This window comes from Populus trichocarpa, chromosome 4, assembly GCF_000002775.5.
Source record: "Populus trichocarpa isolate Nisqually-1 chromosome 4, P.trichocarpa_v4.1, whole genome shotgun sequence".
Classification (NCBI taxonomy): domain Eukaryota; kingdom Viridiplantae; phylum Streptophyta; class Magnoliopsida; order Malpighiales; family Salicaceae; genus Populus; species Populus trichocarpa.
In genome coordinates, this window is record NC_037288.2 from 3,577,926 (window position 1) to 3,599,010 (window position 21,085).

The following is a 21,085-nucleotide window of genomic DNA, read 5'->3' on the forward strand; positions in this document are numbered from 1 at the left end:
AAGAACTTTTTTAAAGCTACATTTTACTTAATTATACGATAACAAAAATTGACGTTTGGAAAACCAAGCACAAATCAAATACTGAGATGTTTGTTTTAGACTGTCATAATCTCATAAAAAAAAAATTGAAATAATTTATGAAGATAAATTCAAAATTAAAAAAATGTTAAAGGATTAAATTAATTAAAAAAATGAAAAAAAGCCTCCTCCTTTATTGTACATATAAACAGTGAAGGGGCTTGCGTGTACCCCAAATCTTTTAGAGTTCTACTAGATCATCACTTCTGTTATGTTGTGGGTTGGATCTATTTTTTAATGTAAAAAAATATTCAGGTGTTGTTAATGTTTTTTATAGCAAAATAATAAAATTAAACTATATAGGGATTGACCTTATATGACCTAGTCGACTTGATAGATTCAAAGACAACCCGAATGGACGATAAAAATGCAATTTGATTTTAAAAAAATTAGGATGACATCTTTTTTTAAAAAAATATTGAAACGAAAACATATTAGATTGACTTGGATCGACTCGGGCAAACCTGTCAAATCCTCTTCCTCTATCATGAGACCATGGTAACCCTATAGAAAACAAATAAAAAAAATATTAAACTCAATTCTCAATCAATCAAACGTTGAAGGATGAAATTTAAAATCAGATTCAACTAAAAAAATAAGTCAAGTCAACTCGGGTCATAAGACCGAGATAACCCTATAAAAAGTAAATAGAAATAAATTATGAAACTCAATTCTCAATTAACTCAATGTTGAAGGATAAAATTAAAAAAGACATAAAAACACCCGAGTAAACTGACCAAACCTGTGACCCGGGTTATGAGACTGAGATAACCTCATAAAATGCAAATCGAAACAAATTATAAAATCTAATTCCTAATTAACCCAATATTAAAGGTTGAAATCCAAAAACATTCAACTAAAAAAAACCCCGAGTCAACCGGCCTAACTCGTGACCTGAATCATAAGATCATGATAACCACATAGAAAACAAATAAAAATAAATAAATCTCAATTCCCAATCAACCTAATTTTGGAGGATTAAATTGAAAAAAATGACCCAAGTTAATCTAGGTTAACTTGCCAAATCCGAGTCAAAAATCTAGGATAACTCTATAGAAAGCGATTCGAAAAAAAATTATAAAGTCTGATTCCTAATCAACCCAATGTTGAAGGATGAAATTGAAAAAATAAAAAAAAAAATAGACAAAAAAATAACATGAGTCAACACGACTAATCTATAAAACTCGCGAACCGGCTTATGAGATCAAGATAACTCCATAGAAAGTAAATCAAAAATAATTATAAAGATTCATACCTAGTAAACTTAATATTAAATAATAAAATTAAAAAAAAAAAATTTAGAGACAAAGTAAAAAAGAGTTTGACTTTTCGCTATTAATTGCTACTATGAAAAAGCCTAGTACTTTTATTATATGTTAAAGATCTACAAGGTAATCTCGGAATTTTAGTGGTTGTGTTTGGGAATGTGGTGGTGTAAACAACGTTCTCTTAAATTTTGAAATTTTTTTTTGCTTAAAATAAATATTTTTTTATGTTTTCAGATCATTTTGATTTGTTGATGTTAAAAAGAATTTTAAAAAAATAAAATAAAAATTATTTTGATATTTTTCTAAACAAAAAACATTTTGAACCGTCACCTCTACCACAATCTCAAATACACCAACTTCACTTTTTCATAGCCGGTTTTAAGATATATTGAAGGTAATTTGACTAAAATCTAAATATGAGGGATCATATGTGTAATTTAACTTTAAATTGTGCTAATTACACATCATATGGATAATTTAATGGGGGGTCACTTTTCTACGCTAAAAATTTATTTGATGGACATATCTCTTCAAATAATTTTTTGTTAATCTAATGGTTGGCTTGGTGTATTTATTTATTTATTTATTTCTTGAGTTTAAACTTTAAAACTAATATCATATAAATTTGTTTTCTCTAAATATTGAAAGTGTTTTTTTTATTTAAATCATATAAAAAATGATTTATTTTTAATTAATGCATAAAATACCTCAAATATATCTTTATTGTTGAATAAAAAAGAATATCATAATGTTTAGACATTTTTTTTAAAGTAAGTGTTTAGACTAGAGGTAGCAGTTTAGTACTAGAATTTAGGATTCCATTAGAATTTATTCCTCATTTGAGATGTGTATTTAAAATAGTCTAGGAAAAAGATTTATTTTAATTAATATGTAAGTTAGCTCAAATATACCAATACTATTGAATAAAAAGAATATCATAATGTTTAGACAATTAAGAAATCAAGATTATATTTTAATTCTAATATTGTGTTTAGAATAATTACAAGGAATCAAAATTAAATTTAAATTTTTTAATGTAAAGCCTTTTTTTAAAGATGAAAAAAAATCATCAATAAAATCATTATTTTATTAATTAATGGGTAGCGATCATATTAAAACGATTGTGAAGGTGATGATATCAAAAAAATGTTGGTAATAATATTTGTATTATAATAAAAATAATATATATATATATATATATTTGTAGAATATTTAGATTTGTTTTAATACTATATGATATATACATATCTTAATATTGATACAAAATACACAAACACACACATATATGAATAATATTTGTTTTATTTTTTATTGATTAATAAATAATAGTAGATAATAGATATAAATAATTTATAAATATGTAAATTTCTTAGCAAATAAATAAAATAATAGACAGAATAAAAACATGGGAAAAAATGCAACCCGCATATAAACACGTTGCCATCCCTATTCCTAGCCTACCAGTGGGGTATGCTCAAGTGAGGTTAATAAATATTGGCTCTGCTGCTCGTGCTCCTCTCCTACACAACAAAACATAAATAAAATCGAGGGCCTCACAATTCAATATTTTGTCATACATGACTACACACATATATTGACTTTTGTTAGCATATAACATGACCCCTCAACCACCCTCCAGCCCCTCGCCATTGCACGTATGGCAGCTAAGCGGACCAAAACACACGCCGCATTTCTTATTACATGCTGGTATTATATCAAGAAAGAAAATTACCCTATGATATATATATATATATATATATATATATGAACATGGGAAAAATTATTGACTTGTTGTGTTATTCTATTCCATAAAGTTATTTAATTTTCTCTCAAAAGAGTGTTTGGGATGCGGTGCAAATCGCATTTCCTTAAAATTTATTTTATTTTTTGCTAAAAATTAATTTTTTTAGTTATGTTTTGAATCGTTTTGATGCACTGATTTTAAAAATAATTTTTAAAAAATATAAAAATATTATTTTGATGCATGTCGGTATAATCATTACTACACTTTTAAACAACATGAACCTGTTCTCGTTAAATAAATAAGTTAAGCAGTTTTTTTTTTTTTTTTTTAATAAAAGAGGAGAGAGTAAGCATAATCTATCGAGAACAAGGGGGCCCATCAAGCATAATTATTACTTTTTTTTTCCCCTTCTATGAGTGATATATCTTGAGAAAGTTGCAGGACAAAACGATGGATGTAGCTTGGATTGCAAGGGATCCTTCTCATTTGGTCAAGAGAGACTGATGATTGTGATGATGATCGTTCATGCACTGTTTTTTTTTTTTTTTTTATTCCTCCTCTTTACTATTCTCTTATGACTTATAAGCTAGTTTTCTATATATAGATAATGTTAGGTTACTTTTTCTAATCTGAAAAGACAAATAATTTTTTTTATTAAAAAAACTATTTCAAAATTATCTTAGAAAATATTTATTTTTATATTTATGTTTGTATTTCTTCAACTAAATAAATTACTTATTCTTCTTATTTTTATTTTTTTATATTAAAATATCAACCAAATATAACCTGCCTTTAGATAGACTTAATTTCAATACAATAAAGATTATTAACAAAAAAAAATAAAAAATAAAAAATAAAGGAGAATGGTGTTTATTGTAGCCCTCCTTCTATAATACTATTTACTTGAATAATTTTTTTTAAATTTTAATTTTATTATTTAATATTAAATTTATTAGAGATTGGATTACATAATTTTTTTAATTTATTTTTACGAGGTTATTCTAAACTTATGATCTAGATCACGAGTTTGATAAGTTAATTGGTTTATTTGAGTTCTTTTTTCTTTTTCTAACTAATTTTTTCTTTTTTAATTTTATTTTTCAATATTAGATTAATAGAAAAATAGATTTCATGATTTGTTTTGGTCTGTTTTGTATGAGGTTATCAAATTTTTATGATTCGAGACACGGGTTTGGTAGGTTAATCTTGAGTGGTCTGAATTGTTTTTTTATGCTTTTTTTAATCGATTTTTTTTAATTTTATCTTTCAACACCGAGTTGATTGTGAATTAAACTTTATAATTTGTTTTGATTTTTTTCTATTGGTTTATCTCAGTTTCATAACCCGGGTTGCAGGTTTGACAGGTTAATCTGGGTTGATCCGGGTCATTTTTTGAATCATTTTTTTTAATTGATTTTTTTAATTTTATTCTTTAAAATTAAGTTTATTAAAATATAAGTTTTATTAAAATATAAGTTTCATAATTTATTTTGATTAGCTATTTATGAGATTTAATATATGAATTAGCAGACTAACATAAATTGATCTAAATCGATTAATATAATGTTGTTTTAATGTTTATTAAAAAAACTCATATTAAATATATGTTTTAATTTAAATAATTTTTTTACTTCTTAACTCATTTATTTTTAAACTATCCAAGATAATGGAGACACTTCAAATTATTTTTCACAAGATTTATTTATTTTTATTAAAAAAAATATTAACTACGTTAAGATATTTTTTTTGACGTTAAGAAAAGTGCAAGTACTAACAAAGACAGTCTTATAAGCAGCCACCTCTTACTTTGCCTGTTTCAGAACTGAACCAGCATAGGTGACTAAACTCTTCTTGCTTCTTCCTATCCCCGCGCTTCTCTCTCTCTCTCAAAGCTGTGTACTTTTGGGTGGTTGTTTTGGTCTCAATTTGTGCTACAAACATTGGCTCCTACTTACTAACTTTAATGGAATTTCTCTTTTGTTTGTTTTTCACTCTTTAATTTCCTCAGGTGCTCCTTTTTTCTTTTTCCATTTTCAACTACTGTTCTTTCCCTTCTTTTTATGATCATTAAAGATCATAACTTTTATCCTTGTTTCTATCCAAGTTTCTTGATTTGAAGTGGGTTTCTTTACTGTTTCCGCTGCTGCCTGTTCAAATTTGATTCTTGTGAGTTTGGTCTGTGCCTTGATGGAATTCCCTGATTCTTGTTTTATGAATTTTTTCCTCTTTAATCCCTCTGTAATTATTCGTAAAAAAAATAAAAAATTCTCTTGTAGTATACTGTTGGCAAATTCTTTGTTTAATTGACTGGTTGCTTAAAGTCTACAACCTGTTGGCATCAATTAATTAAGCAATTCTCACTCTTGGACTTTTATAATGTTTGCTTTCACGCATCAATTTTGAAGATGATGATCATGTTCTAGGTGGATTATATGCTTAAAAAGGTTGAGTTTTACTTGTATTCTGCTACCACTGTCAATAATTTATAATTTTCAGAAGAGTTTACTCTATAGCTAGTCTTTAGGGATGATATGCCTCTTCAAGTTCTTTTAGGGTAGGCTGCATGATGTTTTAACTTTGGATGGTTTGAAAATTTTACTTCAGGAGTTTAATTCGACTTTAAGTACCGTTGATATTAGATCACTTGAGTTCTTTGTTGGAAAGTTTCTTCATATTTTCAATCAAGTTTGAATGCTTTGGAGAACATAATTCTTGATGAATGTCCACTTAGGTTTTTGTAAGTCCAGGTTGCTTGTTATAGGGAATTTCTCTCTCTCTCTGTTTTTTTTTTTTTTGCTATTCACTACTCAACATGATATCAGTTTTGGTTTGCAATGTGTTAACATCTTCAACATTTTGATTTTGATTGCCATTATAATTACTTAGGGGTGTCTTAGGACATTTCACTTCTATCATATATTTCCGTAGAGAGATTGTTAGTTGAATTCATTGGGGGCCTTTGCACGAGCTGTATCCTTGCTAAATATCATGAGCTTCGATATTTTGTATGTGATGACTAGAATACCATGAAAACGTATCTGGGATATTATCACGTCTTTCAAATTAGAATTTCTGGGTTTATTTTGTTCGCTTACATTCCCTCTACATTGTCTGATAAATGGCAGGTCAGGAAATTCTTTTTCTGCCAGTCATGGATACTAATTCACATCTTAACGATCAGAAAGAAAAACCAAGTCTTTTCGTTGAGGTAAATTTTGCAGCTTCATGCTCGTGTGTTATTCATCGCCTTTTACAATGAAATTCCTGTTCGTCCATTATTGACTCTTGAAATTGTGGTGGTTTAGGTTGCTAATTTAGAAAAACAGCTGTGGGCATTAATCCATACAAAAGGTCTATTGGACCCCAATGTTCAAGACTTGTACCGAAAAATCTGCTCTGGTTATGAGAGAATAATCCTTAGTGATCACAAACTGGGGGACCTTCAAGATACTGAATATTCTTTGTGGAAGCTTCACTACAGACATATTGATGAATATCGTAAAAGAATGAAGAGAAATTCTGCTAATGGAGAGACTACAACATTTGCGACACCACAAAGTGTGGTTGCTGCAAAAGAAAGCAGTGACAACCATGTAGTTGGATTTAAGTCATTTCTGTCTAAAGCAACTGAATTTTACCAAAATCTGATCTTCAAAATCAAAAGATATTATGGTCTCCCTGAAGATTTTTCCTTCCTTAGAAGTGGTGGCAACTCTGCTTCTGTTGAGCCAAAGAAAATGCAGAAACTACAATTTTTATGCCATCGCTTTTTAGTTTGTCTTGGGGATTTTGCTAGATACAGAGAACAATGTGAAAAATCTGACGCACAGAGTCACAATTGGTCAGTTGCAGTCGCTCATTACTTGGAAGCAACAATAATTTGGCCAGACAGTGGAAACCCCCAAAATCAGGTATATTCATGCTACTTCCTTGTTATGATATCAGTGGGGAAACTTAGAAAATGTCCTCAGACTTGAGAACTCATGGCTTTTAGAACTTTTTATGCTTATAAAAGCTACGGTCCTGGTTTCTATATATATGCATATAACCGACTATGTTCATTTTTAGTTGGCAGTGTTGGCAATATATGTTGGTGATGAGTTCCTTGCTTTGTATCACTGCATAAGAAGTTTAGCTGTTAAAGATCCTTTCCCTGATGCATGGAACAACCTTATTTTACTGTTTGAAAGAGTAAGACTCAAGCTCATGTTCCTATTTTCTTTTTCCTTTTTTTCTAAATACTATCACCTACATTGCTGTTGCTGCCGATTTTTTTTCTTCTTGGCGGTTCTCAGTTGGTTTCTGTGGTCTTTCAGAACAGGGCATCCCATATGCAATACCTTTCCAGTGAGGCCAGCTTTGATTTCTTACAACCATCTGAATGTAGCGTCCAGACTAAAGTACAATCCACTAATGATTTGTTGAATTGCAAGCCTTTGAAAGCTGAAGATGAAGGCTCAAGGGAGACAAATTTATGGTCTCTTATCATTAGAACAATAAGTTTCTTGTTCATAACAGCCAGGTACTCCTTGAAGAACATTTTGCTTCTACTAAACAGGTTTAGGGTTCCTGTCTAGATTTACTTATGTAATCATCTTTAATGACTCGTTCTTAATCTATTATGTGTAGCATTTGCTATGATGTCTTCTGGTTCCTACAGTAAATTTTCACCACTCTGGTAAAATGCTTGATATGCTAATTGATATGGAATTATCTATCCGGAGTAGTCTCCTTGATAATTGTTCTGTTGTCATCTTTTATAAAATTGAACGCTTGTCTTAGGTTGAGCTTCTGAGAGTTAATGATCTTTTAGTGGATTCACAAAGAACATCAAAAGAAGGTGTAAGAATTTTTTATAGGCATTACCATAAATTCTGAGCCAACAGAATAAATGCTTATGTTTGAAATTTTGGACAGAGAAACTAAACTGTTATCCTTATCACGAGGATTATTAGCTGAACATGATCAATGCATCCTTTCTTCTGAAATATGCTGTCACATTTCTAATTCAAGTTTTTTTTATCATATGCATTGCATTCTGCAAGTACCACTTCCACCATATGGCATGCTGATCTGAATTTTTGCTAACTTCTTAATAGTATTATCCTCTTATGAACTCCTTACTTTACAAAAGATGGTTGTATACATTACTAATTGCTTATTCAATGTGTGACAGTTTTGAGGATTTTCCTTGTACTTTTGCATCTACTATTAAAGAGGTCGATGTGTTGATGGCACTAGATGATGCAAAGCTAGAAGCTGCAATGGAGTCATATCAGCATATGAATTCAGCCAGGACTGGTCCTTTTAGAACCCTTCAATGTGTCTCAGTATTCATCTTTGTCATTGAGAATCTAATAAATAGCCCGGACAGAAAAGATTCAAAGGATAGAACTGAAGCACAGCAGCTTGTGTTAACACAAGCTGCATTGACTGCTTCGTTCATCTTCATGGGACGCCTTACTGGTAGATGTTTGAAGGTAGTTTTGTTGGACTCTTGCCCACTTTTACCAGCTTTACTCATTTTCGTGGAGTGGTTGGCGATTATTCTTGACGAACTAGAAACATATGGATCTGATGATAAAAGTACAAGCGCCATGTCTTATTTTTTTGGTGAGTTTCTTGAACTTCTGAAGCAGTTTGATGTTAATAGTAGTGAAGTCGAGCCTCCACGCAGCGTTGCCCTTTGGGAAGACTATGAGTTGAGAGGCTTTGCACCATTAGCTCGTTCACAGGTGCCATTGGATTTTGCAAATCATTGGGGACACAGGACCAGTTACAAAAATGGAACTCAATACCGTGCTAACCGCATTATTGATGCCGCAATAAAGATTGCAGACAGATCAAACAGTAATCACAAGTGGATCTTCTATGATAAATCTGGAAGAAATTTTTCTGTTGGAGGATCAGATAAATTTCCAGACAGGAAAGAGTCTGAAAAGACGGAGTCTGCTAGTGCTGTTGTTCAAGAGAAAGTGCCAGATCAGCAAATTTTCCATTTTACAGAAAAAAGTGAGAAAGCTATTCTCGAGGAGAAACCAAGTAGCCCTTTTGTGAATGGAAAATCTGTTTCCTTGGAAGAGGAAGAAGTAATTCTCTTCAAGCCTCTCACAAGATACAATTCTGCACCGCTTTATAGCTCTATCACCTCTAATGATCAAACACCTTCTGAAGACACTGGGGACAAAATTGTACCTGCCGAAGAATGCTTGCGACGTGCTACATCACTACTAATAGCACAATACCAGGGCCAGGGTGATCCTTCGGCATTCCATTCTGACCTCAGTAATTTCAGGTGCAACAAACCAATGAAAAAGCAGGAGCCCCTTGTAAAGGATACAGTAGAACACCTGCTTTCAGAAGCCTCTATCTCTCATTGGACTCCCTCTCTCAGCACCTCCATTTCTGCTGGGCCTCCCTCACTCAATGCCTGGGTCCTCAATAGAGGTTTGAGCAATGAAAGGGTGAAAGGTAAAAGTGACATGAGTAAACATAGCTTGGCACCTATTCAGGAAATAGCTTCAGCATCCATGAATGATCTCTGTATCAGTGAAACTGACTCTGTAATTAGTTTGGGGCATGAATCTATGACCCCACATCACTCTTTTCGTCCTTATTCAGCTCCAGTGCCTTCTGCCCCATTTCTTCCAGATGATGCTGTGCCGCTCAATGGCAGGCAATCTACTTTCACTGACTACAATAGCGCAGGAACCATCAACAGAACAAATTCTAATTATTTTGAGACACCTCAAGTGAGTGGCTATTTGAATTGGACTGGTTCTCATCAACCACTTGATTATGGTCCTGGAATTCCAGGATTCATGGATGCATACACACCAGTGCGTAGAATGACTTCTTCTGAATGGCTTCGTCAGTACAGGGAAAGTCAGAATCTCGAGCGAAGCACTAGTCACTTATGGCCAGTTCATTCGTATGCCATTGGGAACACTGGAAACTTCCATGACATGTCCAGCTCTGGTCTTTTCGATCAGCGGGGAATTCCTTGGGCTTCTAACCAATTAATTTATGAAGGGAGCCCTCCATTGCATCCAGGTTTTCCTCCTGTTTATGAAACCGTTGATCAAAGGAACAAATTCATTTATGGTTACCAAAGACCGAGCCCTTATGGATGTGGTGTCACGAATGAGCCAGAGCCACTCTTGCAGTATCTCAAGGAGAAAGAATGGCTGCTCCAGCAGGATCCGACATTGAGAGGTCCTACGTATATGGGAAGTTGAAACTGTCATACAAATCAGTCAATATGAGCACTGAACATGGCTGCATACCTTTGTCGGAGCTGCAGTCAGCATGTTAATGATCCATAGGCCGCAACTCTGATTTGTTAGTTGTTAACATATATGTGTCTATGTGTATGTATATGCATATATTTAGCCATTCCTCCAAAAGAAGAATAGCTTTTAAGAAAGTGTGCAGAAAAATTTCAGCCGTGTAGGAATCGTATATATATAGTTTGTCAAAATTGACATGTTGTATCAGTATCAGATAGTATCTGCCCTGTTATATATACAGGGCAGTGAAGAGAATGCTCTGAAACTTTTAACTTAAGAATTCATTTCAATTGTTAACCTGCAAAGATTGTATCGATCCGCTTTCGCGCTGTTTTTATCACTGATTTTAGAGAACAGCCCTCGACAAAGCTCAAAATGCATGGCTAAGACATAATATCAGCGACCTCGCAAAAACTCTCGAAAACATGGATAACTTCAAATAGGGACCCCATCTATGATGTGATTTTCAATCACACCCCAACTATTGATTTAATTACTAGTGTTATCCCAAAGCTGATACCCGATTAAACCGAAAAAATCGAACCGTGAAAAAAAACCGATTAAAATTTTGAAAAAACCGGCCGGTTCGGTTTCGGTTTTATAAGCCTGAAACCGAAAACACCAAACCGAACCGAACCCAAACTGAAAATAAAAAAAAAACCGAGCCAAACTGGAAAAACCGAGCCAAACCGGTTTGAACTGGTTTTTTTTCTAAAAAACCAAACCGAACCGAATCCGGTCGGTTTGAACCGGTTTCAGTTCAGTTTTGGTTTTTTTTAAAAAACAAAAAATTCAATTTAGTTATTTTTTTTAATAAAAACTGAACTGAATCGAAAATAATCACCCCTAAACGGAGCTAACATATGGAGGGAAAATTGACATATTTTATACATTGCTAGATTAATTTGGGTATAATTGAAAGTTTTAACATCGTACAAATGCATCTGCTGAGATTTAAGGACCTTTTTAATCGACTTTGTAGTTTCTAAATTAAAAGCTCATGATTCATCAAACATTTTTAGAACTAACAATATTTATGCTTAAGTTTAGATTTATCTATACGTATCACTGTCACTTGTGTCTTTCAAGCAGAGTTGTCAATTTCATTTAATAGATATTTTATTTTTTTAATTAAAATAAAATATTTTGATTTTAGCGTGTTTTAACGTGCCTTTCAGGGTTTTTCTATATATATATATATATATATATATATATATATATATATATAATTCAACAAACATAATTTAAAATTAAAATTAATTAATTATAAATTATACAATATAAATAAAATATCAAACAAATATAATTTTAAAATTTAAAATATTTTTAAATAATCAAGATTAAATAGAACTTTAACCAACTTAAATAAAATAACAATTTGATTTAACAGCTTTTCAAACCCGGAATGAAATATGTGAAATAAAACCGGAATATTCAAACCGAAATTTATCCAAAAAATCCGGAACAAACTGAGATTTAAAATGAAATAAAAATTATTCTATTCTATTTTATTTTTAAATTAATATAAAATATTTCAACCATTCCAAATAATACAAAACAGAATTAACAACTTGCTTTCAAGTACTTCCATTGCCATTCCATAGCCAATCTTTAGAACTTCCAGGACACATTGCTTAAAGTATTGCATAATATTGTGTTAACGTAAAATATTTTTTATTTAAAAATATATTAAAATAATATATATATATATATATATTATTTTTTAAAATTTATTTTTGATATTAATATATTAAAACTATTTAAAAATATAAAAAAATTAAATTTTTTAATATGCACAACAGTGGAGAAAAAAAAACTTACCATATTCAATAATATTATATATTTTAAAACGTTTTTCTTTTAATATATTAATGTTTATATACAGAAGAACACAGAAAACACTTTCTTCCTCTTAACTTATTTTTTTTCTTTGACTTAAAAAGTGAATTCTTTTTCTATTGATCAGTTTTCTATCAAATATGAGAGGAAAACAGGAAAACACTTTGGGGGCTAAGGGAGAACAATATTGAGCCATGATATTGTGCCAAAGAACTGTTTAACACGAATCCAAACAGCCTTAGCTTATTAGCCCAGTTCAAAGTATTCAACTTTCAAGTTCGTGTATCCTCTTCCTCTCCCTCCCTCTCTCTCTGTAAAGAATTAAAAATCTCAGATCTCAAAAACCCACGATCGATATGGAGAAAGACAAACAATCAGACATATCTTCAGCACAAGCAGTCTTACTTGGAGCATTAGCACCTGGGGTTAACGTATGCTGTACTATTATTATCGCCGTACCATTGTTACATTACTATGCAATCATATTGACCTTTTTTTTTTTTTTGTCGTTGTTCGAATTTCAGGGTCCAACATGGAACACATTGAAATCAGCATTTTTGCTGTTGGGTTTGTGTCTTGCTATGATGCTTGTCTTAGCTTTCTCTTCCAGCGACTCTTCTTTGGTAATTCATGTTGGGTTTCTTGTAACAATCACAGCTACCCTCTTCTTGCTTCTTAGCTGGTAATCTATTTCTTTTCTTAAAAATATCCTAACTTTGTTGAATTGAAACATGGGTTATTGTTTCTTAGATTGATTTGCTTTTGATTTTGGGACTTCTGTTTAGAGTACGCATAAGACCATTGTTTTGTTTTATTTTTTTGTATATGATTCCTTAAAAATGATTATTGCTTAAGCTTTTTATTTATCTATGTTTGTTTTTTGCATCTTGATCCAGTTAGTTTTGCCAGGCCTACAATTCTAACCTTAACTTATCCTCTCTTTTTTCTTTTACCAGTAATAAAATTTGTAGTATATTTTCGCAAGCTTCAGGATAATTTTCCTTAACAATGGTTTATGTTGGTCAGTAAATTCTAGTATCTATCGGTAAGGAATCTAATTGTTGCAAGGTCCCTTATGGGATAAGGCAGTTGATATAGGTTGTTGATAAAACCACCATAGGAATGGAGCCTTGCAAGGTGCCTTATGGGATAAGGCAGTTGATATAGGTTGTTGATAAAACCACCATGGGAATGGAGCCCCTTCGATAGAGCTTAGATGATTGGATTATTAGTTTATATGGTTTGTGACGATTTATTGTGCATGAACATCAGTGTTGGGCTCTGGAAGCGTAGTTTTGGTTGTGCAACTCATTTTCCCACTTGGTCTGTTTGAGGGGTGATTGTTAAGTATTGGATCTTCGATGTAATGTCAAAAAAGTGTCATCAGGGATGAAAAACACATCTTTAAGCTAAAGGGTAGAGAGATCTGCTGCATACATGTCATTTATAAGATTAAAATGCATGAATATATCAACATGGCATATCTGTTGCCCCATTTCTTTCCTGCACACAGAGTATCTTGCCTAAGAACAATAGTTGGCCTGCAAATCTGAACATCCCAAACATTTCTCTATCTTCTTTAGGGTTTGAGGAAATGGTGCTTGCTATGCCTTTTGGTTTCTACGACCTGTGCAGTATTGTGTTTGCATCTAACAACCCATATGGTGTCAAGTGATGGTTATAACACGTGATTTTGAATAGAAATTGATTGCTCTTTACTCAAGATTGCTAGTTCCTTGCTTGGAAGTAGATTGATTGAATTCATTCTATATGCACTGTCTTTATGCAGTCTAAACTGCTCACAGCAGTAGTTTTCTAGAAGAGGTTAAAAAAAACTAGAAATATTTGCCAATTTCCCCTGATTGATTTTTTAAACTGGCTCTAGTTGGAAAGCACTCTGGAACTCCAATTGTACTGCCTTAAAACTGTGTTAGAAAATCATGGGTATGGGTTTTCTATCCAATAACTGTTTGCAGCTGGGGCACAGCATCTGTTTGGTGCACGGATTGTTTATGCACCTTATGTGCTAGTGGATCTATCTGAAAATAAAATGATGATCCTTGCATGTTGGAATAAGAGGGCTTTCATAATCTGAGTTTTCTTATGGGCTTTTAGTGATTTCTTGACTCCGTGTAATTTAGCTGCCTAGATCGCCATTTAATTTGACTCCAGGATGTTACATGCACGCTCTAAGTAGCAAGCAAGGTATTCACTTGGGTGAGTTGATGGTGGTGCTTCTGAAGTGTCATTGGGGGCATTTACCCTTTATACATGTGCATGATTTAAATATGCTAAGAAGGAAGACCCTGAAGTTATGCTTGTTTCATTATGACCTTTATGGAATTCATCTTTGGGATGTAGTTGATTAGCCTCTCCTATTTGAAAAACCACCCCAATGAGCAAAATCATTTTTCAAATATAGCTGATAACACATTTTCAAGTTGTAAGCTTTCTAAAGCAGTTACATTCATCTGCAGGTTTCTTTCACAGACGGGTCTGGTTTCAATTGAACATCAAATGCGAGAAATGGATTTGGTGCCCGAAGATCAGGGAGCTAAGCAAAAAGAGACGTGATGTTTTTCTTAATATATATATCACATTAGAATTGAAGGCATAACAAAGAAAGATCTTTCAAGACTTCATCACCATCTAAAGGAAAAGATGGTTACAATATTCTCTACATTCATTCAGAGAGAAATGAGAAGAAAAGAGTGAAGGAACAGCAATCAAAGCATCACAGGTCTCCGCCCATGATTTCATGTGGAAATCTCGTCAGCAACCTTTGCTGCTATCATGTACTTCCTTCTTCTCCTTATCTTTGTTTTTTTTGGACTTGACGAAGCAGAAACATGAGCAACATGGCAAATGAAACAAGAACTTCATCTCTTTCAAGTTCCTGTGATTTCAGTTTTTGGAAAACCTGGTATATATATTATCCTAAACAGGAGCTCCTGCCCTGTTTTTTTAACCTTTCCTTTATCCATTTATTATCCCTCTGGATGCCATTCCTATCTTTACAGATGTAAAGATGCTTAACTTCAATTTCATATCGATGGCCATTGGTTTCTTATACTTCTTTATTTGGGTCATGTTGCATCAAGAAAAAGAGAGGGATTCGATTTGCAATGCCTTTCTTCAAAGAAATGCTTTCTAGGTTACAATTTTGATTCGGAATGGGTTTACGGTTTTGATTCCATTAAAGTGTGGAACAATCTAGGGGTCAACTCATAAACGAATGGTGATTATTTGATAAATGTCATCTGATTTTGTCAATGGAGTGTTTTTAATCATGTTTCAACTAGAGTTTTTTAAAATTTTAATTTTTTTGTTTTAAATTAATTTTTTTTATGTTTTTAATTGTTTTGATGTTTTTTTTGGTTAAAAATAATTTTTTTAAAAAAATATTATTTTAATATATTTTTAACCAAAAAATATTTTAAAAAACAATTATTATTATTCTTCCAAACATCTTCTAAATACATGAGCGCTATGGTGACTAGGTAATGGCAAGTACTTTAGGTTAAACTAGGCTAAAAACTTAAGAAAGGTTATATGAGAGATTAGACCTGGACTATGTTTCTACGTTTTGTTGTGCGACAAATATTATTATATATATAAAAAAATGTGAGTGTTAAAATATTTGAAATGGAGATTAAAAACATGGCTGTCGCACGTGTGTAGTGTCATAAGACTCATAACGATTATTCTCCCGGGTCAATATCTCTTTGGTAATGGGGAAAGAACAAAGAATTATTGTTTTTTATCAATAAAATAGAGATGAAGTCGCCACCTAGTATTTTTTCCACTAGAAATCTTAATTAGTCTTATAATCTAGATAAGAGCACAACTTGTGTATAGGAAGGACATATCGCCTCTAGTACACCTTATCTAAGGTAATCTACATTGTTTGTTTGTCTGATATAAATTTAGGTATTATTGTGTTTTCTAACCGTTGGTCTGTCTAAGATTTAAAAAAAAGTCTTCATCTATAAAGAGGTTCTTATCTTATCAGGTTAAAATCTAATCGTTTTAATGTTAAAAAAAATAAAAAAAATTGTTTTTTTATTAAATATCGAGAATACATATTACATATAAGTTCATAATCCCATATATTAAAAGAGAACAATTTTTTTTTTGGTGTTTTTGAAATGTATGTCAAGTTCTCATGGATTTAATAAACTAGTTATTAAATCCAAAATACAAGTAAAATAAAAAAAATTATTTTTTTGTGAAATTTTAATATGATAAAATATGCAAATTTAATTTTTAAGAGACTTTGACCATATGCAAATTAAAATAAAATTGTATTTTTGAAAGAAAATTTTGTTGTTGTTGTTTTTGTGGAAAGGAACTGATTTGTTTAATACTGAAAAAGCATCTCATGTATAGATCACAATTCCAAATATTAAATATGTGAGAGTAGAAAAAAACAGGAAATTAAATGCAAAATAATCTTTTAAAAATTAAAAGTTATTAAAAAATTGTGTTTTGCAAGATGTAAATAAAATATTTTTATCAAAGCTATTTTAACCATGATATCAATTCAAAACAAATTGTCATTCATAAACTCAAAATCGAATAACGCCAAACATCCTCACAAATCTTATTAATTTCATGAACTTATATTTAAATTTCATGTTAATTTAAATAAATCAACATCAATCCAAGAACAAAACATGAATCAAGATTTAATGTTCAAATCAACATAAACTCAAATCTAAGAATAAAATCACAATTCAATGCAAATTATCAAACCAAAAACACAAATGAATTCCAGTTAAATAATTTGTTTGAACAATCCAAAATTATAGACAACAATAAGCAAATTGTCTTAAATTTCACAATGTTATACCAATTTGTCCAAAAATAGTTTGAGTTTATAAATCAATCTTCTAGGACATTTGAAATGTCCAAGGTATACTGCAATAGACATTGGAAGACCGCTGGAACAGTGGCGGCGCGTGAACCACTCTTCACCATCTATACTAGTGCTTGGATTCATGCATTGCCGCTTCTAAAGGAAGGTGGGCTACTAGATATAAAGCGTCTCGATCTCCTTTTCACTCCTACATTGGCGGTGACACCCACCGCTGCTCGAGGAAGGGGATCTGAATATCTAAAAGTTTGACTTTCTCTATCCTTCAAATCTCTCTCATTTTCCTTCATTGTTGATTTCTTTATCTTTTATCCTCAATTGTTATAGACTGCTACAAGTTCATCAACGAAGGGTTGTCCGATGAAATCAAATCGGGTTAGATTTTTTTTCATTGACTTGGATTTATATTTTTTAGACAATATTGATGTTTTAAACAACCACCATCAAACTTTTTTCATCAAATAAAACTTGTGAATACCAATATCAACTATTTTGGTGGTTAGAATTGGAAAAAATAATGACCTTTTTCTCTTTTTGCTAGAATCTGACAATGCTCTCTCTCTTCTCTTACAAAACAAGAATTGAAAAATAATAAAAAATAATGTTTTCTACCAAATCAAATTTGAAGAAATTAAAGGACTAAAAAGGAATAAATTTGAAAATTAGGGGGACTAAATTGAACTTTTCTTCCCAACTTTGAACCCACCACCTATTTTTTATGCTTTTTCCACCTTGGGCCTCATTATTTTAATTTTTTCCTTGGTCAACAATAGAAAGAGCAACATTGGTGAATAAGACTTGGCTTTCTATCTATCGACAATTTGCTTGCTTGTTAATCGTCTATTTATTATGTGTTTGGTATGAAGTGTAAAATACTTTTTAAAAGTGTATATTCATGTTGAACCAGTATTCAATATGATTCTTGACCTAATTAATATTTTGTAGATACATGTTGATAAATTCCCAAACATATCTAACATTATTTATAGAGTCAGGGCGTGCATCTCTTATAAGAGTTTGTGACAGCCGGAGTTTTACCCACTCACCTGGACCCATAAAATGCGTTTTTTGGGGGACAAGGTTTCCTTGAATCCAAAAAAAATTAATAAATAATAAAGTATTATTTCAAATATTTAGAGGTACTTTTAAATGCTCTTATAGAATATCCGAAGCCTCATTAATGCTTCATTAATAAATTCGAGTTCTTTAACTATTAAAAAAAGTTACTTTTTAAAATTTTATAATATGAAACCAAATTTATATAATTCACATGGATAGTAATTGATGAATATTATCATCATTGATGCCATTCAAACCAATATATATGTAGTTTCGTACATTTTAGCTAGTTGTAGTTTTGTTTAATACTTATTTTAGTATTTATTATCTATCTATTTAAAGATTAATAGTTAATTATGCATAGTTATATTAGATTTTTTTTTCTTAATATATTCATCATGTATCATATCCTAAATTCCAAATTTCAGAACGGATATGTCTGCAATATGGTGTATTGTATTATAGTACATCCTAGTGTTAAAAGAAAATTAATTTTAAAGACATTTAATCTTTTTATTTTCTGAGTTTAAATTGATAAATTAAAAGAATTTGTTAAATTATTCTAAATATATTGTGCTTTTAAAATCTTCATCCATCTGGAAATTCCCTTTATCACCGAATTGAGGTGTTAGTTCTTATTTAATTAGCAAGCCTACCATATAAATTGAGGCCCAAATTACTTATATTAGAATTATAGTTCTTCATTGAGGTCCAAGTTCTTCATCCCATCTCTTGTTGATGCCCTGTCCTGAGTAATCATTCTTGGATATTGGACACACCCTTTTAAGTTCTTCGGGGTACCTTCATGTCCATTCCAGTGAACACAACTGGCTCAATTCCGTAAATGATATGGGCCTAGGCCGTGTTTGATTGCAGGAAAGTGAATTCCTGGAATTCACTTTCCTGCTTTTTCCATGTTTGGCAGCAATATAAGAAAATAGTCAAAAAAAAACTGAATTCCGGTCAACATTTTAGAGCCGTTTTATTAAAGGAAAGTGTTTTCCTTCTGATAAAGAAAGGAAAACACTTTCCTTTTTTCAGTAGGGCTCCGTTCACATATCACACAATCTCTCTCTCTCGTCAAAAACGTTTGGAAGCAAAAACAATTACAGAAACATTCACTGGACAATTGAAGCATTTTGCTTGAACAAGTTTAGGTATTTTTTTTCCTCTATTTCCTTTATATTTGTATCTGCTTCATAGATCTGTGTAAAAATTATAGCATTCCATTTCCATAAATTTGTTACCCATCATAAATTTTCCATAACATTTCCATAACACAGCAAAAATTCATCACGCAAGCCACGAAAAACACAATTTTTCCATGACAGTTTTCTTCAAAAACCACTCACATTCGGCAGTTTTATTCTAACCAAACAAACCAATTCAAGGCACTTGAAAATCCCCAAACTATGTTAATCAATCTTCCCCAGCAAAAAGCAGCCCCTCCCTGTTACCCCATCCGGATCCAGCCCCTCCCTTGCTCTGTTTTTTTTTAACAGTAGCCAGGTGAGAAAGAGGAGAACTGGGAAGGAGGAGCCTTGTTGCCCCTTGACACTTTGTCCTGCATCTGTGTTGAATATGTGCTTCTTTGTGCACAAATGGCGAGAGATACAGAGAGGGAACCGGGGCATGAGAGAAACCGAGAGGGAGAGGGAACAGGGGAAGGGGAATGAGAGAAACCGAGAGGGAACAGTGGAAATCGACCGAGAGGGAGAGGGAACAGGGGGAATCGTCGATCGAGAGGGAGAGGGAACAGTGGGAATCGACCGAGAGGGAGAGGGAGAGGGAACATGGAACAGGGAATAGGGGAATGGGAGAGGGGAATCGACCGAGAGGGAGGGAGAATGAGAGAGGGGAATGGAATTAATTTGATAAAGGAAGCTTTGAAGGAATTAATTTGATACGAAGTCAGGGGAAGGAAGCTTTGAAGGAATTAATTTGATACTTGTGAAGTCAGGGGAAGGAAGCTTTGAAGGAATTAATTTATGTGTTTGTGTGAGAGTTAATGAGGGGAATTACATATGGTCATATGATTATTGTGATTAATATATGATTAGTGTTTGATTATATTTCTTATGAATTGTACAATAAGAAATATATGGATAAATTTGTGGGACTATACCGGTAATTATATGGATTTTATTGTGCAATGTTTATTGATCGTTGTGAACTTATGAATTGTATAATTTTGATATTATACTCTTTGTAATTTTTATATTTACTTTTGTTTCTAAAATGTTGTACAATGAACTAAAAAATTGCATATTCTAAACTTTATGAACATGCATATCCTAATCATGACAATTTTCTCAACAAAAAAATTATCCAAAAAACCCATCAAAATATTTTTTCAATCTATTTATCTTTTAAACAAAACTTCATACCAAAAAAAAAAACCAAATATATAAGAAAAAAAATATAGTAATAGGTTTTACTTAAAAAATATTTCACAAGCTTATTTTTATATAATATGATATGACATATATAGTTATATTTTATAAAATAAGCTATGTATGAATATATATTATAATAAAAAAATTCATCATTATACTTTTTAGATTTTATTCTTTTATTGCAAGTGATTAAATATTTATATTAAATATTTTATATATATTAGATATACTTGAAAGAAAAATAATTCATTAATAAATTATTTTCCAGTTCATTTTCCATAACATAACCAAACACTGGAAAGTGTTTTCCAGTTCATTTTCCATAACACTACCAAACATCGGAAAATACTTTCCCAGAATTCACTTTCCAGGAATTCACTTTCCCCGAAATTCATTTTCCAAAAGGAAACAACTTTCCTGCAAACAAACGGAGCCCTAATTTATAGTTAAAGAAAAATAGTTAAGGACCAGTGAATTACTGTGCACAAAAAAAAAAATGATAATGTGGATTGTATCAATGAATTGATTATTTTGTT

General features: G+C 31.6%; 2 protein-coding genes across 8 annotated transcripts; both read left to right on the top strand.

Moving 5' to 3' along the window:
* The first annotated feature begins 4,907 nt into the window (after positions 1–4,907).
* Positions 4,908–10,693, top strand: LOC7477396 (nonsense-mediated mRNA decay factor SMG7-like). 7 transcript variants are annotated; one of them, XM_024599677.2, is made up of 7 exons: positions 4,933–5,098; positions 5,195–5,256; positions 6,216–6,298; positions 6,396–7,001; positions 7,159–7,281; positions 7,407–7,612; positions 8,267–10,693. In XM_024599677.2, the coding sequence occupies exons 3-7, from the start codon at positions 6,242–6,244 to the stop codon at positions 10,326–10,328; spliced, it is 3,054 nt and encodes a 1,017-aa protein (XP_024455445.1). In that variant the 5' UTR covers positions 4,933–5,098; positions 5,195–5,256; positions 6,216–6,241; the 3' UTR covers positions 10,329–10,693. The 7 variants fall into 7 exon arrangements, with proteins under 7 accessions (XP_024455446.1, XP_024455445.1, XP_024455443.1 ...); XM_024599678.2 differs by lacking the exons at positions 4,933–5,098; positions 5,195–5,256 and adding an exon at positions 4,908–4,926; XM_024599675.2 differs by having other exon boundaries at positions 4,933–5,256.
* A 1,616-nt stretch (positions 10,694–12,309) lies between these two features.
* Positions 12,310–15,186, top strand: LOC7477395 (uncharacterized). The gene is made up of 3 exons (XM_002305752.4): positions 12,310–12,649; positions 12,743–12,900; positions 14,696–15,186. Exons 1-3 carry the CDS (start codon positions 12,575–12,577, stop codon positions 14,790–14,792), a joined length of 330 nt encoding a protein of 109 aa, XP_002305788.1. The 5' UTR covers positions 12,310–12,574; the 3' UTR covers positions 14,793–15,186.
* The last annotated feature ends 5,899 nt before the right edge of the window (positions 15,187–21,085 follow it).